At 36.7% G+C, this 25,297-nt stretch overlaps 5 protein-coding genes, 1 long non-coding RNA gene and 2 other non-coding genes across 9 annotated transcripts; 6 read left to right on the forward strand and 2 right to left on the reverse strand.

Moving 5' to 3' along the window:
• Positions 1–1,258: 1,258 nt before the first annotated feature.
• Positions 1,259–3,799, forward strand: LOC147518227 (uncharacterized). Its single transcript, XR_015214022.1, has 5 exons — positions 1,259–1,391; positions 1,639–1,695; positions 2,041–2,175; positions 2,743–2,885; positions 3,729–3,799. It is a non-coding gene; the product is annotated as an uncharacterized LOC147518227 (long non-coding RNA).
• Positions 3,799–4,373, forward strand: LOC147518228 (actin-66-like). The gene is made up of 4 exons (XM_086593861.1): positions 3,799–3,880; positions 3,970–4,023; positions 4,114–4,193; positions 4,332–4,373. The coding sequence occupies exons 1-4, from the start codon at positions 3,799–3,801 to the stop codon at positions 4,371–4,373; spliced, it is 258 nt and encodes an 85-aa protein (XP_086449987.1).
• Positions 4,374–8,397: 4,024 nt separating this feature from the next.
• TRNAA-UGC (transfer RNA alanine (anticodon UGC)) lies at positions 8,398–8,470 on the reverse strand. The gene has a single exon. It is a non-coding gene; the product is annotated as a tRNA-Ala (tRNA).
• A 361-nt stretch (positions 8,471–8,831) lies between these two features.
• Positions 8,832–11,356, forward strand: EDA4 (Bifunctional inhibitor/lipid-transfer protein/seed storage 2S albumin superfamily protein). 2 transcript variants are annotated; one of them, XM_086590138.1, is made up of 4 exons: positions 8,832–9,285; positions 9,469–9,495; positions 10,929–10,976; positions 11,063–11,356. In XM_086590138.1, exons 1-4 carry the CDS (start codon positions 8,943–8,945, stop codon positions 11,278–11,280), a joined length of 636 nt encoding a protein of 211 aa, XP_086446264.1. In that variant the 5' UTR covers positions 8,832–8,942; the 3' UTR covers positions 11,281–11,356. The 2 variants fall into 2 exon arrangements, with proteins under 2 accessions (XP_086446264.1, XP_086446263.1); XM_086590137.1 differs by having other exon boundaries at positions 8,835–9,285; positions 11,060–11,356.
• Positions 11,357–11,425: 69 nt separating this feature from the next.
• TRNAS-GCU (transfer RNA serine (anticodon GCU)) lies at positions 11,426–11,507 on the forward strand. The gene has a single exon. It is a non-coding gene; the product is annotated as a tRNA-Ser (tRNA).
• A 420-nt stretch (positions 11,508–11,927) lies between these two features.
• LOC147518232 (Bifunctional inhibitor/lipid-transfer protein/seed storage 2S albumin superfamily protein) lies at positions 11,928–13,693 on the forward strand. The gene is made up of 3 exons (XM_086590139.1): positions 11,928–12,718; positions 12,924–12,965; positions 13,308–13,693. Exons 1-3 carry the CDS (start codon positions 12,223–12,225, stop codon positions 13,517–13,519), a joined length of 750 nt encoding a protein of 249 aa, XP_086446265.1. The 5' UTR covers positions 11,928–12,222; the 3' UTR covers positions 13,520–13,693.
• Positions 13,694–13,765: 72 nt separating this feature from the next.
• SDE3 (P-loop containing nucleoside triphosphate hydrolases superfamily protein) lies at positions 13,766–19,557 on the reverse strand. Its single transcript, XM_086590136.1, has 5 exons — positions 19,421–19,557; positions 18,359–19,182; positions 18,110–18,280; positions 15,170–16,627; positions 13,766–14,476 (listed from the first exon to the last, which is right to left on the reverse strand). The coding sequence occupies exons 2-5, from the start codon at positions 19,139–19,141 to the stop codon at positions 13,952–13,954; spliced, it is 2,937 nt and encodes a 978-aa protein (XP_086446262.1). The 5' UTR covers positions 19,142–19,182; positions 19,421–19,557; the 3' UTR covers positions 13,766–13,951.
• A 1,731-nt stretch (positions 19,558–21,288) lies between these two features.
• LOC147518234 (protein FAR1-RELATED SEQUENCE 6-like) lies at positions 21,289–24,684 on the forward strand. The gene is given in 6 exon segments (XM_086593862.1): positions 21,289–23,115; positions 23,266–23,556; positions 23,673–23,735; positions 23,883–23,957; positions 24,150–24,234; positions 24,482–24,684. Coding segments are annotated over 6 exon segments (2,544 nt in total).
• The last annotated feature ends 613 nt before the right edge of the window (positions 24,685–25,297 follow it).

The raw sequence follows: 25,297 nt of genomic DNA on the forward strand, positions 1-25,297 counted from the left end.
ATTATTACAAGATTCTTATGGTATATGTTTTCTTCAATTTAGGATGCAGCATAGTTATGTTTTGTACTTCCATATATTTTTAACCTCTTTCCCATTGTTACAAATATATCAACCATTTTTACATCCAATTATACGAACCATGTGCATCCCACTTGACACAATTTAAAACTTTGAATGTTGGGGACTTGGAGTTAAGCAGTTGTGACTTGATTATGTTCGTGCTTTGTTTGTACCATATTATTTTTCGATGGATTTGTTGCTCTGTTAGTTAAAATCTCAAGGTGAAAGCAATCTATTAATTAGTAAAAATAGTATATGTACTCTTTTTCAACTGTTTCTTTGTGAATGCAGAAATATTACATGGCTTCTTCCAGGGAACTTGTTCGCATTGTTAGCATCTAGAAATCACCTGTTATCCATCTCTTTGGAGAATCAATTGCTAGGGTGGCTACAATTAGAGGCTTTGGTCAAGAGAAGCGATTCGTGAGGAGGAATCTGTATCTTCTTAACTGTTTTGCTCGCCCTTTCTTCTGCAGCATAGCTGCCATTGAGTGGCTTTGCTTGCGCATGGAATTACTCTCGAATTTTGTCTTTGCATTCTGCATGTTTTTGCAATGCCACACGGAGATCCAAGTATAAAACTCTTCCATTCTTTCTCTTTATATCCAAGTCCTGTTCATTTTCTTGAAAAGCATCCCAATACTTAACTTCAGATGATGACAATGTATCATAAATATAGTTTGAGTTTAGCACTTACTGCAGTCCCCTATTATCAAATCTTTAAGGTGTTGGAAGTGCTTTTGTGCAGGTATGGCAGGTCTTGTTGTGACATACAGCCTTAACTTAAATGCACTCTTATCACGGTGGATACAAGAGATGACAAGTGTTTTGTCAAGCAAACTACAGAGTTGGTCTTTCAGAGTTCAAGATGATGCGGTCAAAGGAAGAACTTATAAAGATTTATATCATCTGTATTTTCTTTCCTCGGGATCATGTTTAAACCAAGGTTCTCACCTTGTTGTTGGTGACAACTAGTGTGGAAGGACTATGCATTCTAGGACAGTATATTCCAGTACACTGGATGATGGAACAGATCCAAGTGACTCAAAAGATGATAAGCACGATGGAGAATCTTCCAACGAAGAAACTGGAGTGGTATGTTGACTTTTATGTTCTATTTATGCCTACCTGAACTTAACATTCGTCATGCATGGAGAATATTAGCTTTAGGCTTTGCACTTATACTGTTTTTCTTTCAGGTAAATAATGGATTCTGTGATGATCTGGAAAGGATTGTAGGGACAGATGATTCGACCTTTAGTGGGGTAGATCTTGCAACTCTTATCAAGAACAAATATGGCAGATCATATGATGTCCAACTAATAAAGAAGGTAATAAGCTGCTCAATGAGATACATAGCATCAGCACTGACAAGCTGATTTTTCATATAGTGGATTCTGATGCATGCTCTTTTATACTTTCTTATAAGTGAGAGAGGATGTTTTGTGTTGGATTACATTAGCATGTTCAATCTGTAATACTGGGATTTTGGCTCACAATATTTATGGTGTGAATAGTTTTTTTTCTAGGTCATTTTGTTTCACCTGATGCATTGTTAATTAGAATGCTTTGATACAGGAATTCATGGGAAAAAGTCTCTTGGCTTTGAACGTTATGTGGAAGTACATGGAACAGGTTAGAATTGTATCAGATGGACATAATTAAAGATGCACACTTGGTACTTCATTTCAATATGTTGCCTGCACTATATCTTTCTGTTTAAAAAGATCAATATTCTATATCACCATGTGCTTGTGTACTCACCAGTCAACACAACCCCACACATCCGACATGGCACAGTAACCTAATATAGCTTTCTGAATGATAGTATACATTGGTAGTATTCCTATACATGGTAAATCACATAATTTTTTAGAATTTCCCATAAGGTTTTTGCTACAGAGTAGTAGTAATGAACTTTGAACTCTGCACAACTGCACGTATGTGTTTCGACTTACTAGTTTGACTTATTTCTCTCAGAGATCTTTTCCACCGACTGAAGAAGAGTATATATTGAGACTTGATGATGTAGCAAATAAATTGACATGCTGGGGAGTTGTCTCACATATCCGAAGTAGCCTATCCAAGTCGAAGGAGCGCCCCAAAATAGGAAAGGTAAAAGAACCAAGTTTTTCCATGTAAGTTGTGATAACTTACCAGATATGCAAGGATTGTTGGATCTGGACTCTTTCAACTCAATGTGGCATGCATTCAAAACTTGGTCAGATATGGACACTGCCCAAGTATCCTAATATCACAATTTTTGTTTCATTTCTATATTCATTGCCTTCGCTCTAGATTATCATGTAGTAATAATATAAACTTACTGGTGTCTAACATTGTGTCTTTACAATATTATTATATTGATATCAATATATCAAATTAGCAAAGTTTGCATTTCCACTTCAGTGCTTGCTTCCATGAATCCCTAAGCTTTGACACTTCAATTTTTAGTCGGTTATCACCAGTCCATGTTATTATTTTCTTTTGGCAACTTGGTTGTCCACTGGTTGAATCACCACCTTAATAATGCTACAAGTCTACCACTGTGTTTTTGTGATTTGTCATGCTGCTAGCACACTTATTGATGTGCACTATACATATAAGAGTGCTAACTAATTATTCCACTCATTTGCTAATCCACTAATTATCTCTCTTCCTTTCTTTACTTTTGTGTGTTAGTGAACAATACTAGCTTCAAGTATGATTAAAATATGAGCATATTGCTAGAGTTTGTTGTTTTAATCCTCTTCGGATCTTCACAAGTCAAGAACACTGGACAGCGGTCTCCATAGACAAACTCATACCTAAGCCCATCAACGAAGGTTCAATTCCTTTCTCTTTTTAAGTACGTAATAATTGGTTTCTTTTATTTTATCCTTCAGATATTACTTCCAATGACTTCCAGGGTACAAGTACTCTTATTTGATTCATCTTATGTGACTTCAAAACAAATACTCGCCTGTTTGGAATTGAGACACAGCCAAGATAGAATATTAGTTACTATATATACCAAAAAAAGGAACCTTTTCTTGCTTATTCTTTTTCATTCTAATACTTCCACCTGGAAGACGATCCTTCCTCTCTATGTTGGGTTAAGTTTGGAAAATCTATATTAGTTTAGACCATATTAGTATATTACATCATGAGCATCTTGGTAAACTAAATTTTGATGTTAGTTGATACTTTCAATGGGTCGTCACATCTTGATAACAAATAATTTATTTTAAAATTATATAGTTTTAGCTTTATGAGAGTGTTGGATACTTGGGTGTGTTGGATCAGAATTTAGAACGTAGGATTAACTGTGAAAGATAATGGTTCCTTCGTAGTGCAATTTTAGGCTAATCAATTGGCTAGTTCTAGCAAATTTTAGAGTAAGTATTTAACCGCTGACCCAAGTAGATTATGACTACACTAACATTGTTTAGTTCATTGTCAACCAATTCAGTTCAGTTAGTTAGTTAGGTTTTTCCTTTTCATTGTGCCACTTTGAACTCTTAAGTATTATTATATGAATTTGTTCATGATGGCATTTAGAGAAAAAATCTAGATACTTTTAGTGGGATGTTTCGGTAAGTTGGTAACTTGGCGTGCTTATGAGTTATGTAATTATTGTTTTAAAATATAGCATCATACCTTTTACAATGAGCTTTGTGTGGCTCCAGAGGAACACCCTGCCTTCTTAATGAAGCACCTCTTAATCCCAAAGCCAGTAGGGAGAAAATGACACAGACCATGTATGAAACGATCAACGTCCCTGCCATGTATGCTGCAATTCAAGCTATTCTTTCTCTCTATGACAGTGGTTGTACAATAGGTTGGTGTTTTTAGGATTGAAAACAACCTTATCTGACCTCGCTCTTGTCATTTGGGAACTGTGATAAATATATTTCTTTTATTTTTTAGGTATTGTGCTGGATTCTGGTGATGGAGTCCGTCACACAGTCCCCATTTATGAAGGTTATGCTCTCCCCATATCATCCTTTGTCTTGACTTTGCGGAATGAAATTTGATAGACAAGTGAGTAAAAAGATAAGCTTGCCTGTGTAGCTCTTGACTACGAGCAGGAACTTGAAACAACAAATAGCAACTCCTCAATTGAAAAGAGTTACGAGCTCCCTCATGGTCAAGTAATCACCATTGGAGCTAAGCGTTTCAGGTCCCCTTAGGTTCTCTTCCAACCATCGCTAATTAGGATCGAAGCTACTGGAATTCATCGCATGTTACATTAGTGTTATCTGGTGCTTTTCTATTTTACATACTTATAGGTTGGTATCTACTTACTGGACCATGTGTTCAGTCATGAGTAATGAGGAGTCTCAAAAAAACAAAAACAGAAAAATAAAAACCAAGATGTGGTCAAGAATGGAGCTTTACATGACTTAAATGGATGCCATACTAGAAACGTTGTTTACAAAGACATGCTCAGATCCAGCAACCTTGGATTGCAATTTTGATTAGGTAACGAGGTCAGACTAAATTACACCATCTCCATTTAATTTAAGTTTATTTCACTATTTGTTTTATATTGTTGGGTGTCAATTGCCTATACACGATAGTGTTAGATTTATTGTTAACTTTGTCACTACAAATTTTTTACTCTCAAAGTGTGTGGCATTGGTGATGCTATATGGCAATAAATTTGTTCCTAGGTATCTTGGCCGGCCTTGGTAAATTGGTGCTACATAAGTTTTCATAAATTATTACTTAGTCAGCTATCATCAAAGACATTGCGCCATGGTGCTTTAGGTGCTTCAATTTCAAAATTATTGATGGTTTCTAACCAGCCTATGTGTACTATACAATTACATCATCCTGTCATTGTTATTCACATGTATTGTATGTTTCCGACTTAAAAACTTACACAATTTGCATTGCAGTTTGAGTTTCTGCCACTTGGATAAACAAAGAAGGGAGTATATAGTAGAAAGGTATATGTTTTGTTTTGAAATTTAATTATTGGTTTAATAAATTTTATTAGTACATTCTGAGCTGGAATTTTTCTACTTCAAGTCAGAGGTGCTCATACCTGATGGCATCAGCAACTCGATTAATCATGGAGATCAGGTCACTGAAACTGACACGTCGTTGATGTTTGACAAAGATCAACATGTGTAACACATGTTCTACTCTATTGTCTAGACCGAATTCTTCAACAATGGTATTTCTCATTGCTACAGTCAGATGAGTTGCACCAATAATATAGATTTGTGTACCATTTCTTCATTTTGAATCCATGGATATCCATACGATCATTGTACGTCTGGTGTATAAGTTGGTAATCTGATGAAGAACCTACACTCCGCCATCAAGAACGTTGGAGCATAATAGTCTCATGTTCTACTAAATTGCTTACATGAGCTTTGAATTGGATGCCATACTTCGTGTAATGTTTTGTTTATACAATCCTCTATTCTTTTTGGATTATGTACTAACTATTTCAGTGCCAAACTAACATCTAAAATGAATATGTAGCAATTATACGACTTTGTAAGATTCATTATTAACAACATTTTCAAACAAAAGAGGTTTGAAAAATTATGCCCAACTATCAATTTTGATCGGAATAAGAAGTATTTGTCATACATGTTAATTTTCCCTTTTTTTCGGATGAGTGTATATCTATTACAACTGTACGTGTGTTCATATTCACATATTTTCCAATAAAATTTATTTGTCATTCATGTGCAGAGCACATGCATTTTGCTAACATCTATCTAATAAAAAGCAATGGTGTGGAGCCCACAGAGACTCTATCCAATAGTTGCCATTGTCTTTTCTAAGTTGTGACATGGCAGATCCAAGTGTTTGGAGAGTTTGTGTAATTTTATTAAGTGTAATCAATACTATGGGATCTATCCAAAAATCAACCAAAAAGTCAACAATTGCGTAATTTTGGACTTATAAATTGTTGGGCTATTTATAAACCGTTAGCTTCTCAATTGATTTGGGCTTATAGATAATGGATAATTGGGATGGCCTTGCGGTGTATTTATAAATTGAGTTGTTTTACCGGTCTTGTGTCAATATTTTACTTAAGATCGCGGTTATGCGCCTTTGGCGAAGGCGCGATGAGTTGTCGGGATAATGTCGCAGGCGCGTTGAGGTCTCGCGGGCCGTAGGCACAGGCATACCCTAGTATGTAATGAATTCTAGGATAGAAACACATACTACTTCATACAATATTTAAAGTCTATTGTTTAAAAAGAAATTGGGTCATTGGCAATAGGTGGAACCATTTTTTTTTTTTATTGGTTTAAGAAAGCATCACCTCTGAAAAAAATTAATAGTTCAAGGTTCAAGTTGGCCATCTTTGTTAATTTTTTGTGATGAAAATAACCAATGTTATCAGACCCGGCCCGGTGGTTTGACCCGGTGAACTAGTGACCTGGTCACCAAACCGGGTTGGGTCACATAGTAGACCTAGGCCAAACCCGATTAACTCGTCCGGTTTTCTTGTAAACCGCTTTAACCCGGATAGTTTAGTCCCACAACAACCTGTATAGACCCGAATCTTGGTTTATTGGAAAATGAAATAGCTCTAAGACCACCTGGGCCACTAATAAAGTTGTGAAAATATATGTACTAAGTGAATTATATAATATTTTCAACTTAAGTATTGACCCACTGGTTGAACCAGTGATCCACTGGTTGAACTGGTGACCCAGTTCATTTGTCGGGTCAGTGTTCGGACTGGGTCTGATAACTATGAAAATAACCATGTTGCAATCCTTGTTCTGACAATTAGTTCGTTGCTCCTGGGTGGACATCTTTATCATGACAGACGAGACCGTTAATAGATTTAATTTTTTCCTTAAGGCAATCAACAACGGTGCATTGAAACTCTTCAAGTCGAAGCTCTTTTTGCTCTATTTTACGAATCATATTTTATTAACTAAACAAAAAAAGACAATAAAATGAATAATTGAGATATGAACATAAAACAAAACCTAGAAATTTTGTGTATATATCCAATCGATTCCTGATCAAAATTATTAGCAAAAACCTAGACAAAACCTTAACTAATAAGAAATAACGAAATGCATTCATTAAACAAATAAAATTCTAGACAAAATTACGTCATTTAGAATGAAAATGGCTAAATCAAAGGAGTGAGAACTAAAGTTGATATTTGGCGAACAAGCTCTATGCATCTACGATTGATTGATAAAAAATTTCCCTTCTGATGAATAATTGTTTACTACGTCAGTCAGTCAGTCGGAGAAAAAAATGCATAAACGTGTATATAAAAATAAAATGATGCCTTTTATAATGATTAATTTTCCTAATGGGAAAAGAGCATTTAGGGGCACTCTGGTCAAAGCAAAACAAAATCATTGGCATAAGAAAAGAGCAATCCTACCTATATTAATATCCGTTTCTCCCAAGATGCTCATAGTGAGCCACGTCAGCAAAGTTTTTAAAATAGTCCCTATTTGAAAAATAATTACTTGCCTTCTTACCAAACTAACCCTGAATTTGGCCTGCTCTCTAATTTAATATAAATTAAAATTGTCCTTTCATGTGTTATGCTAAAACAAAAAATAAATCTACGCATTATTTCATTATTTTTCAAATGTACGCTTTGGGATAAAAAAACAAATTCTAAAAACAATGGATTAGTTAATTGATATGTATTAGTTATTGGATATGGATATGGATATGTATTAGTTAATAGATATGGATATGTATTAGTTAATAGATATGGATATGGATATTAATATCCGTTTCTCCCAAGATGCTCATAGTGAGCCATCGTCAAGAAAGTTTTTAAAATAGTTCCTATTTGAAAAATAATTACTTGCCTTCTTACCAAACTAACCCTGAATTTGGCCTGCTCTCTAATTTAATATAAATTAAAATTGTCCTTTCATGTGTTATGCTAAAACAAAAAACAAATCTACGCATTATTTCATTATTTCAAATGTACGCATGGGATAAAAAAAACAAATTCTAAAGAACAATGGATTAGTTTAGTTATTGGATATGGATATGGATATGTATTAGTTAATAGATATGGATATGGATTACTCATTATTTTATTATTTCAAATGTACGCATGGGATAAAAAAAAACAAATTCTAAAACACAATGGATTAGTTAATTGATATGTATTAGTTATTGGATATAGATATGGATATGTATTAGTTAATAGATATGGATATGTATTAGTTAATAGATATGGATATGGATTACTTATTGGATATGGATATATTAAACTTCCAAGTGCTTCCCTTAAATATAGGCCCAGACATGATGGGTTTAAGAATAACAGGCCCGGCCATCTCTTGATCCAATGTATTTCGCACCCACTAGTCAAAAACAAAAAGAAAATGGAGATGCAGGGGATCGAACCCTGTACCTCTCGCATGCAAAGCGAGCGCTCTACCATTTGAGCTACATCCCCATTTGTAATATTCATAATAAGATATTAGTTAAGCAACAATGATATTAACTTGGTACCATCTACATAAACCGTTATAGCCTGTTGGTTACTTTGGCTTTTCCTCTCTCTGTGTTTTTTTTCGCTAAATTCACTAATGTCCCTAGTAGATGATCCTTATGACGTGTATCAAAAGGATTGGTCCATGGTCACACATTCCAATTCAACCTAAATTTGGCTCAAAGTTTCAAACAAGAAATAGAAGGTGGTTAAAATTAGTTAAAAGTTGTTGAACCTCAAAGCCCAACTTCAAATCTACCATCTAATTTTTTCCCTCCATGTCTCCACTTGAACAACTCCATCTATATCTATAAATTCCCAATCTCCTAATTAATATCTATATCAAACATAAACACATTTGATGCCCCATTTCTCTATAAGATACCAATCTAGTCCAGTACCAGGCCACCATCCCTAATACAAACTAGCTAGACAAATGGAAGCAACTAAGTGGCTTGGGCGCGAAAACGCACTATTGATGATGGTCCTACTAATATCAATCATGCCGAGTAACAGTCAGATAACGACGCCCTGCACAGCCTCAATGATTAGCAGCTTCACACCTTGTATGAACTTCATAACTGGAAGCACTGCCAATGGGTCAGGATTACCAACTAGCCAATGTTGCGGTTCAGTTAGGACTCTGCTAAGTTCTGGAATGGATTGTGCTTGTCTTTTACTTACTGCCAATGTTCCATTTCAATTACCTATCAATAGAACTCTCTCCATTTCGCTCCCTCGCGCTTGTAAAGTTGGAGGTGTTCCTGTCCAATGCAAAGGTAAGAATTTGGTACCACGTCGCTTAGAGGGAGTTGGTGTATGTACTAGTTGCTAGTGGAGTATGCTAAGTATGCATGTCTCTCACATATAGCTTAGATATATGAATTTAACTGAAATAAAATTTCGCTTCCTTTATTCAACTACTTGAATGGTACTAATGGTGAATCTTTGTACTTTTGTAGGCTCTGCTGCACCGCTGCCATCTCAAGGTATTGATTTTCATATACAACAGCATATTGGCAATCGTTAATTTGACATATCAAATTGTAATTCACTCTAGTATTAACATCTTCTTAATCATCCATTGACTCTTTAAAGTTTAAACATTGTGATCACGGTGCAGTCATATATGTACAGGGGCGGCGGATCTATAGGTTGGCTGACCGGGGCTACAGCCCGCCCCCCCCCCCCCCCACAACTACCCAAAAAATAAATATTAGTATGAACAGTTGAACGACTGAAGCTGTTGCTAGATAATTAAGTTCCACCTGTGATATCCCAAGAACTGATTTCAAATCAGATGAATATGATGAGAAATCAAAGTTCGTCCCTGTAAATGCTTGAATCCATATTGTTGCTACTAGTATCATCCATTTTCTTGATTGCCTTGCCATTTTTTATTGGTGATGATGATGATGATATTCTTGTTTCTTGATTCTCCGAACACCACCACCACTACCAAGGCTGCACCACCCTCTTTTTTCCCCTGCTGCAATACGTCTCTGTTGTTTTTTTCTCCTCTCCCTCGAATCTGGTTTTTTTATATAAGAAACGAGCGAAACACAAGTTTTTGAAGTTGTTAAACTTCTATTTGTTAATCGTTTGTCTGGTTTTTGGAGAGGGACTATTCAGAGACCATGGGCTTATGTTACCTAATCTGATTTGGGTATTATTGTTCAATTTTTTTTTTTTATTTCAATATATATATATATATATATATATATATATATATATATATATATATTTTTTTTTTTTTTTTTTTTTTTTTTTCTCGATAATCGCTGAAAAAATATCTTTGGATGAGTTATATACCAACCAACATTTAAAAGAGTGGTACCACCATATACAACTAGTATACATAGCAGTGTGGGCGTGAGCGGAAAAGGAGTGGAGAATAACCGTGCCAAGTCCCCGGACACTCTTTGAGAGTGCAGTTACCAACAGGGAAGAGTGGGGTTCTCTTATCCAAAACATTCTCAAAAGAATTCTAAGAAAACTACATTATTCGTCAAGAAAATTTCGAAGTATAGCATGCCTAGAAAGTTGACTGATTTAACTAAGGCAGACTAACGCATTTTCCCACCAGAAAAGGATAAAACCAGGGAACTCACGCTCATGCTATTTACAAGGTGGTTTGCGATCATAATGTCGACTATCAATGTATATTCCTTCAAAATACTAGTTATATTAGTGTATAATTCACCCCAAATTTTTTTTTTGTAGTGTATGTTAGTTGCAGTGCCCCCTTTGAGTGACAATCCTGAATCCACCCCTGTATATGTAGCTTGCTAAGCTAGATCTTTTCTAGATGACAAATAAAATGATTATTTTGACTTTCATCACCACTTGTTAGTTGGAATTAGTTAACCCACATACTGTAATTATCTATGCATGCTTTACTAGTCATATTTGGTTATTGCAGTTCCAGTATCAGATGGTCCATCTCCATCACCAAGTGCTCTTACACCAAGTAAAATTTTCGTTCAGATTTCAATTTAGTCCGATAACATAATTTATTTGCACATAGTAATGATTACTATTTTCATTATACAGCAGCATCATCAATCCCAGAATCCACATCACCAGCTTTGGCACCACAGTCAGACACAACAGATTTAATCCCAACAGCATCTTCACCAGCGGATTCCAATACCCCGGTCTCAATTCCTGGCCGTAGACCAGTTGTGACACCAAATGCAGCTGCCAAGACTTCTCACATTTCTTCACCATATATTCTATTTGTCTTAGGGGTTTTGGTTCTCAACTATTATTAAAGGAGTTAGGCCTTGCTACGTTTTTCATGTATTTTCCGACTGTTTGTGGCATGAGAAATCCAATTATTTTCCATTCTTCATTTGAGATTATTTTAGATATTGTATGTTTTATAAATATATTAAAAACGTTGTTCCGAACCAAAGAGTCGCTTTGGCCGAGTGGTTAAGGCGTGTGCCTGCTAAGTACATGGGGTTTCCCCGCGAGAGTTCGAATCTCTCAGGCGACGTCTCAACTTTTTATCTTATTTAGCCGTGATTAACGTGGAAATTAATTAATATTTATAAATTTATTTTATATAAATAAAATATTAAAAACTAAATTAAATATATCAATATTTATAAATTTAAGACTATTCAAGATAAATAGCCACAATATTAAATTTAATATATTTTAATCAAACTTTAAAAATATGTCTTAAGTTTTACCAAAATAAAAACTAGAAAAATTGAGTTTTTTTGTATTATTTTGATTTATTTTATATATTTTGTAGTCAAATTTCGCGTCCTGACCATGTTGACCACGTCTTAATTGTGTCTTGACCCATATCTGATTTAGTTAACCGCGTCGAACGCTGTCTATACCTGTTTATGTCTGCGACGTGTCTCCACAACCCTTTGATAGGTGTGGCCTTACTTTAGAGGTGTACATTGCACTGAAAAAAATGAAATCATTGACACTGACATTGTAATTTGACGGTGAAATTGATCAACCACCTATTCCAACACTTTCTTTAACTTCCAACTTTACAAGAAGTTTTTTCTCCCTCTTGTTACCAGCACACCCCTTGACTATTGGCATATTTTCTTTTCAATCTCTCAAATTTTGCACACAAACAAGAAAGTAAGTACTCCAATTACCTCGGGCAATCCCAGTTTAAAGAGTATCAAAATCCACCTTCTTGCTATCCATCTCATCGCCAATGCTATTATACCAATCTTTTCATGGGAGACTTCAGGTGCCAAAGTCCAGTCCACTGTCTAAGAAAAGCCCAGCCCATTAGTGTTCAATCCTCATTCCCGCTCTTCTCAACTGCCTATAAAATATACCCCCGCTCTTTTAACAAACTCTCCAACAAACCAAGAATGAGGAACCCTCTCATTTCACCACTCCTTCTCCTTCTCACAATCTCTCACACCATCTCTTTCACTTCCTCCGCCATTACTACAACTTGCACAAATGAACTCACTTCAATCTCACCATGCCTTCCTTACATTTCTTCCCCACCAAATAATCTCACTCTTACACCTTCTCTTCAATGCTGCCATCAATTTTCTTCCACTTTCGTTAACCAAACTTCCGTTTCTTGCCTCTGTTACCTTCTTCGTGAACCAATGATTCTTGGGTTCCCTCTTAATACTTCTCGTATCGTTTCTCTTCCTTCTTTCTGCTTTACAGAGAATGTTACCAGCACTGATGATCTTGAAATCTTCTGTTCAGGTAACTTTTATTGATTGTTGAGATATTTTAGTTGGTTAGAGTTCTTGCTAATGTGCGCTAGTTAGTTTTCTGATGGGATTAAAATGCGCCATAATCTTGATGATGACTTTGCATTTTAAGTGTATTTTTGTCTTTCACATGTTCTTGTCTTCTTGATAAAATAAAATTGATTAATGATGAATTTGTTATGTTTTTATTGTAACAGTGGCACCAGCGTTACCACCTTTGGAAGCTACATCAGGATCAGGTCCTCTCTCTTTTCCATTCTTTACATTATACATTGAGTAGAACAATTATTCTTGAAAATGAGTTATTGGGTCATCTAAGCAGATAATTAACTTCTTCTCTATAAAGATTAAATGAGGTGAGCATGCAGATATTCCAACGAGTTGAATAATACTGTAATATTATGAACGAGGGTATAAGAGTCTCTTACTCCGTCTTCTTGATATGAAGATGGAGTCAATTCTGGCATGAGCCAGTGAACATGTTGTATAAGTTTGTAGGTAGACCTTTCCTTTTACAAACTTGACTTTTAGCAACAGTCCTATCTATCATCATTCATTCATTTGTTTGGTATCGTTTGCAGGAAGTGAGGATGATTCTCCATCTCCTTCGCCGAGCACCCCATGGGAATCTGATGCACCTGCACCCTCACCTGCAAGCTCATCACCAGGCATTAATAGCAGAGACTCATCGACAGTGAAGCCTGCTCAAAACAGTGGCTGCCACCAGTTTCTTCCACCAATGATACTCCTGATTTTAATCCATCTATGCTCGTCTGTAGTTTTGCTAGTTTAACACTATTTCACAATACTTCAGGTTCTGGTCGTTGTGATGTGCATTACTGTGTAGGTATAACTTTTCTATCATGGTATGATGTGGACAAACATTGTAATCAAGTGCTCAGTCTTTGAACTAGAGGATATCAATGTGAAATTTACTTGTCAGTCAATGCTAATGAATGAGTAGAAATTGACTTGTGGTTACTTAACAATGAGAAACAAGAACATACAAAGGTTATGCATGAGTTAATCGGGACTGAGATTTTAATAGAGAAACCTGAGATAAAAGTCAAGGATTTAAACATGATTGTCACGTGAATGTCAACTTACACGGGATGAATCTACACCTCTTTACCCTGCAATTTCACAAGTAAATGAATAAAAACAGCAAGGCCCAAAAAAAACATGCCTGTTAACTGCACATCCCTGTAATCTAAACATTTGGTAACTACTTCCAACCATCAGACCATTTGTCCTGATCATATTCTGGCTCAGGAATTTCTCCCGACATCCAAGGATCTGATTCAGCCTCATTTGTAACTGGCATAGGAATATCTGGTGACTTCCAATCGTCAGACCTCTTGGCCCAGTCACATTCTGGCTTAGAAATCTCTCTCGAATTCCAACCATCTGAGTGTTCATCCCAATCTGCAACTGGCATGGGAGCTTCAGTCGGCTTCCAACTGTCCGACCAAATGGCCTGATTATGTTGTGGCACAGGAGTTTCTGTTGACCTGCAATCGTCCGACCATTCAGTCACATCACGAACTCCCTTTGGATTTTCTGCTATGTTTAGAGATTTGCTACTCAATTCAAATTCTTTGCTCTGTTGAAAATTATCTTGTTCATGGTACAGCTTTTGGCTCGAAGGGAAATCTTCCTCAGGGATCTCCTCTTGCCTTTCAGGGAGAGGACAACCTTGATAGGAGTTGTTGTCTGCACAATATCTTAAGAGTTTATCCCAATATGGATCCTGCCAAACAAAAGAAGTCAGGTGACCACAAGCACTTCCCCAGATACCGAACACAATCTATAATATATCTCCTTAAACAATGCATACATATTTCCTAAAATTAATGTGATGCTGTGAACTGAAACCTTTTTGTTGCTCAAAGCATTGAATTCCTCTTTCCCTGCAGAAGGTGGGATTTTATTCCAAGACCTTGGGCACAACCTCCCAAGGCTTAACACTTTGAACTGATATAGAGCCTCCAATTCCTCCAGAGAAACCATGGGACCTTTAATTTAATTATTAAAAAAAAAAAAAAAAAAAAAACAGCAACAACAGACAAACACACACACATTTATTGTCTTTTTCAGTTTTAATGAACCAAGCGCCCAAGTCAATTATGAGAGGCAGTGATCCAGTAGCAATTCTCACTTTTTTTAGGTAAGGTTTCAGGAAAGCTTTAAAAATATTTGGTTCTATTTGTACGTGTAGGCGTGTACCAAACATTTCACAGGATTCAGTATTATCAAAACACCAACGATTATTTATATATATAGAGCTGCATTTTAAGGAAGCTAGAACATGTGAAAAACTATTGCACTTAGAAAGCTCAATAAAATGCCAAAAGGATCTACAAAGCTCAGTGCCAGAACAAAAAGAGCAAAGAATATAAATAAGCAAACCCCATACATAAACTGACAGAAGGATGAGAAATACCTTTGTTATAATGTGTGGGTTTCCAATTATAACAACTAAGGACCTAGCACGAGTAATTGCAACATTAAACCTCCTTGGATTGCTTAGAAATCCAAGATAGTGGACTCTGTCGAACTCATTGTGTCTGACAGTTGAGCGCACAGTTGATATAATTATGACCTGTCTCTCCTGTCCCTGAAATTGCTCCACACTGCCAACCTTCACATCAGGCATATCCAGCTGGTCTTCAAGAATTTTTTTTAACTTTAGTACTTGCTGTCGGTAAGGAGTTATTACACCTATATCAGAGTCATTAAGGTCGGCACTCGCTCTTAGCTTCCTAATAATCTCCACTACCTTGCTTGCTTCAATCCGATTAAACCACGATGGATTATTTCCCTCCCTCTCATCACAGCCTTGAATGCCAATGAAAAGAACAGGAAATTTTTTGTTTGGAAGGATGTCTTCATAAGCATCTATTGAGGAATCTCCCTCTTCTTTATCAGCAATCAGTTCCCCCTTGTAGAAAAGTTTTGAAGGAAGCTCTAGGATTGCTGGGTGACACCGATAGTTCCTCACCAACTTCGTTACATAATTCTCATCTTCATTATGGTAAAATTCACATTCAAACAGCCTCTCCAAGTATGATTTCCCCAATCCATAAGTCTCGGCATCTTTGGAGTAAATTACTGGACCCAGTTGCATGGGGTCTCCAGCCAGGACAACAACCGTCTCCCGTCGGCAAAGATTAGATATAGGGACCATGGTTTCTGGTTCCGATGCTTGACCAGCCTCATCTAAGAATATATGTGAGAAGTGGCCTTGTTTGATACCTTCTGCATATAACAGTGAGGCACTCATATAAGTAGATATTACGATCCTATAACGCATCAAGGCCTTGATTGGCGGACACCTGAATACATAGTCCTGAAAGTAGCAAAACCGAATATTTTCTGGATGAACATCCTCATAAGGACGACTGGTTGCATTTAATCTGAAAATTTTACTTTCTTCAACTTTGACAAACTCCTTGTTGATGAGTTTCTCTAATATGTGGTCAGCCGCACTGTTCGAAGATGCACATACAAGTATTCTGGTATTGTTTCTGGTTTTGTACAGTTGTAACATCGCCTCCACAAGAGTCAGTGTTTTACCAGTTCCAGGAGGTCCATGGATGACATAAGGTGGAGCCCCTTTGCATCCGAGGATCATTTCAACAGAAGTCATCTGCTCCATATTGAGGCATCGAGTCAATTGCACCACTGGGGCGGCTTTGATTGATCTTCTGATGGTTTGAGATGGAAAGAGGAGCTCATCATCTAGTTTCTCTGAGATTTGAACAGCCTGATATAAACGCCTCTGGTTCACCCTGTTATAAGTGAACCTAATGTTATAGAGATTGTCATCTCGATGAAGCAAATGGAAATCTTTAGAGAATTGTAAGAATACTTCATCGGCCTCAACTCGGTGCACAAACCCCTGAAGAGACCACATCACATATTTCACATATTGTGAGCTTTAACAAAAAATTTCTAATCACAATTTACATACATTTAATTCTAACACCAACAAAAATGTAAATGCATCACTAGTCTCAGCAAAAACGAACACGTACAGCCAATGTGTGGAACCAGAAAAAATAAACTTTCACTTTTACCGCAGTATAACATGGATGCTTATACAGAATTATCAACATGAGGCACAATCTCCAGTAAGGAAAAGATGTCATCTTCTTTGCCATGTCAACACATGCGACAAACAATCAAGGAGGGATAGTTTGTCCTACTTGTCAATACTTGAACAAAGCAGATGATCTGTTAGGTTACTATAATCCTAAGTTACATTGACACAGATACGTGTGTCTGTATCCGACAAGGACACGAAGTGTCAGACACGACACGGTGAAATATTAATTATTGAGGTATATCAAATACAAATGTGTTCGTGTGTGTCCGACACAGACACGTGGATACGTATCTGACACGGATTTTTTTTTAAATTATGGCGTGTCCATGTAACATAGCTATAATCTAAAAGGTTTAGAAAATTTGTACAGCCAGAATTAAGGGAAACCCGAATCTGTTTAATGGTGGTATCAGATAACAGGTATGCAATTGCCATAAAGGGCTCCCCAAGATTTATTTAAAGAGATATAGTACCGTCTATTGGTTTAATATATAGTTATAGACAAAGAACTGATCAAGATGATCAAGATGGGCCATCCAATAGGATTTTCTTGGGGTAGTGGATGGATAATTCACGTGTTCAGCAAAAACCAGCACATTTAAAAGAATCGATATTCTTAAGGAAATTGCCCTTCAAGGCTTCAACCAAGTTAAAAACCAGACATCTCTGACAGTTGTGAGCAGGCAAGCATAAAACACACATAACAGATTCTTATTGACTAAGCACATAAATAGATACACATGTGGAATACTAGGAAATGAAAGACCTTAATGTTGATGGTCTAATCTATCTTTCTAAATTAGACTAAAACATTAGGATGGAAAATAAAAACTTAAGTCTGACCATGCTCCAGAATAATGATTTGACAATGACATGACCTTAATGTGTACGATGTCTATGAAAGAGAAAGAAATGAACACATCTCCTACTCCTTCCCTATCCTTCCCTAGATGCACATCTTCAAAATTACCAGTTAGTTATGGTATTTCAAACAAAACAATTCACAACTTTTGAGTGTATCCAAAAAAAAAAAAAAACTTCTGAATGTATCAACAAATACATGAAAGGATTGGTTTTGTTATCACTATTATACCAAACCTCCAATATATATTATTGACATGTTAGAGGGATTGAGAATGTTGCATATTAAGTATAAATATAATGGTTTCACAATGTTGCCACTATACCGAACACTGAAAAAAGGATCAAGAATTCACTGCAGTATGGATATGATTCTCAATAAACTAAGAAGGATTCTTGAGAGTAGACACATACCTGATATGCAGGAGTATTGTCAGTAGGACCGCCATTAGCATGCTTTGTGAAAACAAAGTCCCCAATGACAAGTGAAGGCCTTTTCTCAGCCAGACCAGGAACCTCCAGAGCCAGGAAATATCTTCTCATCCGCATCGTGACACATTCCATGTCATGTCTATGCATTTCTTCCTAAAGCAACAAATCGGTGATTTTAGAGAGAGAGAGAGATGGGGGTACTATTTGCTCTAAACATAAAGTAAAGTTTACCTCCAATTTTAATTCCTCCATGGTAATTAAAGTGCTGAAGAAAGCTCCATAGCTCTCTCGAGTTAATCCATCTGAGATAACTTCAGGTAGTTGCTTACTCTCCAATAACTCCCTTGTCTCAGGAGGAATATTGAATTGAGGGAGCCTATACCTGAAACCTTGAGACCCTGGCCTCGCAGGACGAGTTCCTGACACATATTCAGTCACAGCAAATCGGTTCTTTCTTTGTGGTCTTGAGTATGGCTTCCTTGAAGCAAGAGACAGAGAAATACTATCTTCGACTAAGAGAAAAACTACTCGTTCAATCGTATCTTCCCCCACAGTAAAGTGCACAACAGTAGTATGCAGCCCAGTTTCTTTTGGTTTACAAGAGAGCCAGATAGTCAATGTCTTGTATGGCTGAAGTACTCTATCCTCAAGAGCAAAGGTCTCCAAAAACCCATCAACGTCTTCAATATTTGAATTAGCTGAAGGGGGTTTCATTAGAGATAAAGTGTAAGAGTCCTCGGGGTTTGAGCAGAAAATCTTAACTGCCCACAGATCAATCGGTTCAGAAGTGGTATTGTTGATCGTGACCGAATCTGAAGCAGTTTCTCCTACAAGGACTGACTGAGGTTTCTCACTAGCAAAAGGAAACGGAACGGATATAATAACAGGTCCCTCTTCCGACGGATTGTAGTTACAAACAGACTTATCTATCTGATAATCTATAAAACCAATTTCCCCTTTATCTCCAATTACAGAACATTCATCATCCGAACCCGAACCCCAACCAGTACCCATAATTAAAATGATCTAACTAGCAAGATTAGACACTATAAAACCTGTCAAAACAAAAAAGATTCAAAATGTGTCATTTAATCAAATAGTAGTAACAATACCCTCATACTCATCTACTTTCATCCAATGTGGGTACAATAAACTGTACAAACCCATTCAAAAGGAACAACCAGTGGAGAAATGTAAGAAAGGACAAAACTTACATGATTATAATTTACAACACTAAACATAGGCATCAAATGATATACAAATAAATGACAAGTTGAAAAAAAAGACACTTACTTTAGATGAAAATCCTCCAAAGGGTGTTATGAGAGGAGATAGAGAAAGGGAAAAGGCAGCCTAATAATGGGGCTTCTCCTCCTTTTTTGTATACTGAGTTGAACTGACAAAGTGACAACTAATAATATAGCCTTCTCAAAGGAAACTAATCTGACCCCACAACTTTGTTAAAGGGGACCCACACATATTCTCTTGTATTTTCGTGTGAGTTGGAGCACGTGAAGTGCACGTGTTCGGTTAAAATTGTTATTCCAAACATATATGCTTCTTCCTGCTTTAACATTCAACCAACCAAAAGAAAAATTGGAGTAACAGAGACAAACTAAAACTACTGAAAGAAAAAGGAAAAAAAATTACTGGATACACACCAAGCTCCATTCACCCAGTAACAATTAATTTGTAGTATTACCCCTCAATAGGGGTGTAAAAACGGCCCTCAAGCCCTCGGCCCGCTTGACCCGACCCGGCCCATAAACAAAAAAAGCCCTCAAATTTAAGCCCGCATACAATTTGAGAGCAGGGCCGGCCCGACCCTCATGTTTTGAGGGGAGGGTAAGGGCCTAGATATAGAAACATGAGGCGGCCCTCTCCGACCCTCCCTCTAAAAGCCTCACAAAAGCCCGTATTAAGGCCCTCATTGATATTTAGATTTTCTAAACAAAATTACGATAATACCCTTAGTTATGCATTATAATGTCTTTGATGGAGGTTCTCTCTCTTGTAATGAATATATTGTTAGAATATGTGAATATATTCTATAGGATACAAACATATTATATGGATATATCTACATCCCATAGAATATATTCATATATTCTATTAGATATGTTAATGAAGTTTGATAAGTTTTCAAGAATTTTTTTAATGAATATGTTAATCGCTTTAATGAAATCTGATAAAACCAAATATGTTAATGAAGTCTAAACAAGTTGTATTCAAGAGTTTTGAATAATTGACAAGTTATGCGACCCATAGACCCCGCCCCAGGCCGCCCACGCTTTTAAAGGGGTGAGAGGTGAGGGCAAGGGTCATAATTCAAGTGTTAGCCCTCACAGGGCCGACCCTCCTAGCATAAAGATTTGGATCAACCGACCCCTCAAATCATATGGGCTTTTATGATTTGAGGGGCGGCTCTCTACCCCGACCCATTACACCCCTACCCCTCAAGGCCATTGGCCACAGTCGAATTTCCAACCAGAACTCCAGAATTAGTCGAGATGCACGTAAGCTGGCCCGGACACCGGTTAGCATAAAAATAAAATTTATTTTTATTTTTATAATTACTGTTTTATTAGTCTAAGAAAATGAAGTTACAAAAGTACCAGAGAACTGCATAGTTCTGGAGGCCCCTGTCTCAAAGACAATCTAGCTAAGTCACGGATGAGCCCGTTGCAAATTATTGGCACACAAAATGCACACATTATTCATTTATACCCTAAAATTTGTTTCAGGCAATTTAGACTCTATACTTGGCAAATGGCATCACTGTTGTTCGGGACTCGGGACAATTAAATCCAACACTTGAAAACGAGTAGTGCTATACTGACCCACTTATTTGACCTATTATTTCAACCTATTGATGTGTTAAAAGAGGTGGCATCTCCACATCAGGGCCCACAATTTTTAGACTCTTTTATTTTTAGTTATATAACTGGTCCGCGAAAATGAAAAATCTTTCCACTTCCCACGATTTTTTTCCCTAAAAATAAGAAATGAAACAAAGAGAAAAATGATGACCCTCTTTCTTCTCCGTCTCTTCTTCTTCTTCTACCAAAAAAAAAAAAATACAAAACGACTTTACGTCAGAAATATAATCTTCATCATAATAGTAAGGTAAATAATCCTAAACTTTTCTTGTTTTTTAAGGAATGGATGGATTTAGTCAAGATGAAAATGAGGATGTAGTAGATGTTGACGAGTATACTGATGAAGATGAGGTTGAGGTTATACCAGATGATGATGAGGATATAGAGAATGTATTTGTTCAAGAAGAAAATAAATTGGAGTTGAATGTCGGAATGATTTTTGATAGTGTTGCTGATTTATTTGAGTACTATTTGAAATATGGCAATGAAAATGGCTTTCCAGTTAAGAAAAGATCATCAAGGACTGACGATAACGGGGAGGTTCGATGGGTGGCTTTTGAATGCTCTCGGTCAGGCAAAACAGAGAGCACATCAAGAAATGTTTTCAAATTGCATCCAACCACCAAAACTGAATGCAATGCAAGGCTTAGGGCTGTTTTATGCCCCAATGGGAAGTGGCGCGTGACATCGGTTGCGTTTGATCATAATCACGTGCTGAGCCCAGGAAAATCACAATTTTACAAGAAGAACCGTGGCTTGAAACCATCTGTAAAAAGAAGGCTTGAACTGAATGATATGTCGAGTATTAAACCTAGCAACAATTATCACGCCTTTGTTACAGAAGCGGGTGGTCATGAGAAGGTGCCATTTTTAGAGAAAGATTGTCGCAATCATCTTGACAAAGTAAGACGGTTAAGACTCGGTAATGGAGATGGTGCGGCAGTTGAAAACTACTTCGCAAAAATGCAGGCTAACAACTCAAATTTTTTTTCTCTGATGGATTTAGATAGAATTGATGGCAGGATAAAGAATATCTTTTGGGCTGATGCAAGGAGTAGAGTGGCATAAGAAGAGTTTGGCGATGCCATTACTTTTGACACGACATACTTAACAAATAAGTATGACATGCCTTTTGCCCCTTTCGTTGGTGTGAACCATCATGGACAGTCAATGTTATTGGGGTGTGCTTTGATTTCGAAGCAGGATACAGTTACATTTTTTTGGGTTTTTCGGACTTGGCTACAATGTATGGGTGGTCGTGCTCCTAATGCAATAATAACTGATCAAGACAGAGCTATGCAAAATGCTATTGGGAGTGTCCTCCTGAGCACACGACATCGGTGGTGTTTATGGCATATAATGAAAAAATTGCCTGAAAAGTTAAAGGCTCATAAAGAGTACGAGTCTATCAAGTTTGCAATGCAACGTGCAATCTATGAGTCTGTGACTATTGATGATTTTGAAGAAAGTTGGAAGAAATTTATCGAGAAATTTGATCTTAAAAAAAATGATTGGTTGAATGGGTTGTATGAGGAGAAAACTCGCTGGGTTCCTGTGTTTGTAAAGGATACTTTTTGGGTAGGAATGTCAACTACTCAAAGAAGTGAGAGCATGAATTCATTCTTTGATGGGTATGTAAACTCCAAGACTACCCTGAAACAGTTTGTCGAGCAGTATGAAAATGCACTACGAAACAAGGTAGAGAAAGAAAACCAAGCAGATTTTATCTCATTCAACTCCCGAGTCCCTTATATTACTCATTATATGATGGAGAAGCAGTTTCAAGATAGTTACACAACTGCAAAGTTTAAGGAGTTTCAGACAGAGCTAACAAGTAAGATTTACTGTGACATGTCTCAAGTTAAAGAGGATTGTGGTATTCAAGTGTATGAAATTTTAGAAGATAAAGGATTGGATCGGCAAACAACTTTTACTGTTTCGTTAAACTTAAATGACCTGGATATTAAGTGCAATTGTCGTTTGTTTGAGTTTAAAGGAATCCTATGTAGACATGCTCTTACGGTCTTGATTCACAAAAAAGTGCAAAAGGTGCCTGAAAAATACATTCTTAGGCGATGGAGGAAAGATGTAAGGAGGCAACACACAAAGGTTAAAATCAGTTACTTTGATTGGCTGCAAAAAAACCGATAATGAACGGTATGACAGGATGTGCAAAGTCTTTTATGAAGTTGCAGACTTGGCAACTATAACGAAGCTAAGACGAGATTGGTTGTTGATCGGATTAAGTTATTATGCAAGGAACTGAATGAAGATGAAGGAGCATGGGGAAGTAGTTTGCCAAATTCGTTGTCAGGCATCGAACATCATGATAGATCATCAAGTCATGACATTATTCCTATGTGTAAGCAAAATGGAATTGTTCGGAGTCCATTGGCAGTCCGTAGTAATATAGGTCGACCGCCTTTTAAAAGGAAGGAGTCTAAGGGGGAACAAGTTGTTAGAAAGAAAAAGGAACAAGAGAAGAAAGTGAGAGAAAAAGAGAAAGAGGTCAGTGCTGGAAGTGTCTTTGGTAACCTAAACTCCGATAAGGTAGCAAGCAAATGACTAACACAAATCTCAATTACTCAGTTGTCATTTATTGCACTTAATATATTTTATTCAAACTGATACTTATATGTATATAACTTATTGTACTATCTTTGTAGGATTCAACTGGTGGATTAGAAGTTATCGAGCTTGGTGGGACACAAGAAAGTATTACAATGAAGGTTCGTAGCTTACTTTGCTCTCGGTTATTCTTTAAATAAATACTACTTCATATTCTACAAATTTTCTATTGAGCTTTGATGTTTTTGTGTCGTGATTTTGTTTCTTGTGCAAATGCCACTTTTTGAACACTTTTTGAACAAATGTAGGACCATGGAAGAAATGCCCCTCATGCCAATCATCCTTACAATTCGATTGATGTCGGCTTTCCTCTTCATTTGCAGGTTATTAGTTATTATCTGTTCATATAATATTTGTCAATGTCTCTTCCTTAAATATCTTATAAATATATAGGACACTAGAGGAACCTTTCCTTTTCGTTGTGGCAGCCATCTGAATAACTATATTGGTGCCGACTTTCCTCTTCATGTCCAAGTGTGTACTTTTGCCCTGTTCTCTGTCCTGTTTTCTTACAGTGCAGATGTCTTATACTAAGAATGTTACAATTGCAGGAGAATGGAGATAATTTTCCTCGTGCCTATCCTCCAAATAATTTTTTGGGTATCAACTTTCCACTTCAAATTCCGGTAACTTATTTTTCTATTTTTATATTGCAAATAAGTTACCCCCCTTTTACTACTACAAACTTACAAACATCATTGGTGTCACAGAGTTGCCATTACGCTTTTTGGAGTGGGGGTGATATGCCATTTAGTAGACACAATACACCTTAGAAGGTGGATGAAGACATGAGCTGGTCATTGATGTGTTATCTATTTTTTGTATAAATCATTTACGGTTGTACCAGTGACGATGAGGGCACTGAAAACTCACCTGGACAGGACAAAGAATCTTCCATTTGTGAAGAAAATTTCAGATTTTCGCTTGCTATTCCTGCTGTCAAGGTTCCCTAATGCTAATATTCCTGCGTTAGCAGAGTGTGTGCAAACAGAAACATCAGTACCAGAAGGTTGCCAGCTACTAATAGATTCAATGGCTAATGCTTCTTGACTTGGAGGGTCTTGATGTGGTCCTTTGCCTTGGTTATGCAGTGGAGATTATATTACAAGTCAATTATTGGCTGTGATGTATGTGTAGAGTGATCAGTTGGTTTTTGGTTATTCAAAACAATGTTTCATGACGATCAATGTGTGGTATAATTATACTCTTAAAAATTGTGTTATCAGAACTTGCATCTTAGATGCAAACTTCTTTCAAAACATGAATTGTTTATCTTTTTGTGTCAATTTATATTAGTTAAGCATTTTGCATTAATTTAAGGTCACTACTCATTTTCTTCCTTGAAAGGTAAAAGAATTTTATATAAAAAGTGGGATAACAACTAGATCCAAACAAACTAAGCAATCTCAAAAACAGCAGGGAGGGGACGAGGGCTTAAGTTATGTGGAGTTCGTCTATATCATTCTTCCAAAGACCAAAACATAACTTTTTACTTCATATTTGCCTCAGTAAACAATGTAAGACAATTCACCCATGGGTCATACTTTCTAAACTCAAGCTTCTCTGTCATCTTCTGTGGATTCTTACGCTTCACATAAAAAAATCCAGTCCCTGCTGCAGAGACAAGCCTGATGAATATTGAATCACCCTTGGCCATCCCCAT

This window comes from Coptis chinensis, chromosome 2, assembly GCF_015680905.1.
Source record: "Coptis chinensis isolate HL-2020 chromosome 2, ASM1568090v1, whole genome shotgun sequence".
Lineage (NCBI taxonomy): Eukaryota > Viridiplantae > Streptophyta > Magnoliopsida > Ranunculales > Ranunculaceae > Coptis > Coptis chinensis.

What these genes read in the sequence shown, in the direction of transcription:
- LOC147518228 (XM_086593861.1), top strand. Translation starts at nt 3,799, where the DNA reads ATGTATGAAACGATCAACGTCCCTGCCATGTATGCTGCAATTCAAGCT. An exon ending in TGACAGTGGTTGTACAATAG is followed by an intron (nt 3,881 to 3,969) that starts GTTGGTGTTTTT and finishes TTTATTTTTTAG; the next exon opens with GTATTGTGCTGGATTCTGGT. An exon ending in ACGAGCTCCCTCATGGTCAA is followed by an intron (nt 4,194 to 4,331) that starts GTAATCACCATT and finishes ACATACTTATAG; the next exon opens with GTTGGTATCTACTTACTGGA.
- EDA4 (XM_086590137.1), top strand. Translation starts at nt 8,943, where the DNA reads ATGGAAGCAACTAAGTGGCTTGGGCGCGAAAACGCACTATTGATGATG. An exon ending in TGTTCCTGTCCAATGCAAAG is followed by an intron (nt 9,286 to 9,468) that starts GTAAGAATTTGG and finishes GTACTTTTGTAG; the next exon opens with GCTCTGCTGCACCGCTGCCA. An exon ending in ACCAAGTGCTCTTACACCAA is followed by an intron (nt 10,977 to 11,059) that starts GTAAAATTTTCG and finishes TTCATTATACAG; the next exon opens with CAGCATCATCAATCCCAGAA.
- LOC147518232 (XM_086590139.1), top strand. Translation starts at nt 12,223, where the DNA reads ATGGGAGACTTCAGGTGCCAAAGTCCAGTCCACTGTCTAAGAAAAGCC. An exon ending in TCTTGAAATCTTCTGTTCAG is followed by an intron (nt 12,719 to 12,923) that starts GTAACTTTTATT and finishes TTATTGTAACAG; the next exon opens with TGGCACCAGCGTTACCACCT. An exon ending in GGAAGCTACATCAGGATCAG is followed by an intron (nt 12,966 to 13,307) that starts GTCCTCTCTCTT and finishes TATCGTTTGCAG; the next exon opens with GAAGTGAGGATGATTCTCCA.
- SDE3 (XM_086590136.1), bottom strand. Translation starts at nt 19,141, where the DNA reads ATGGGTACTGGTTGGGGTTCGGGTTCGGATGATGAATGTTCTGTAATT. An exon ending in ACAATACTCCTGCATATCAG is followed by an intron (nt 16,628 to 18,109) that starts GTATGTGTCTAC and finishes TGGTCTCTTCAG; the next exon opens with GGGTTTGTGCACCGAGTTGA. An exon ending in ACCCACACATTATAACAAAG is followed by an intron (nt 14,477 to 15,169) that starts GTATTTCTCATC and finishes TTTGTTTGGCAG; the next exon opens with GATCCATATTGGGATAAACT.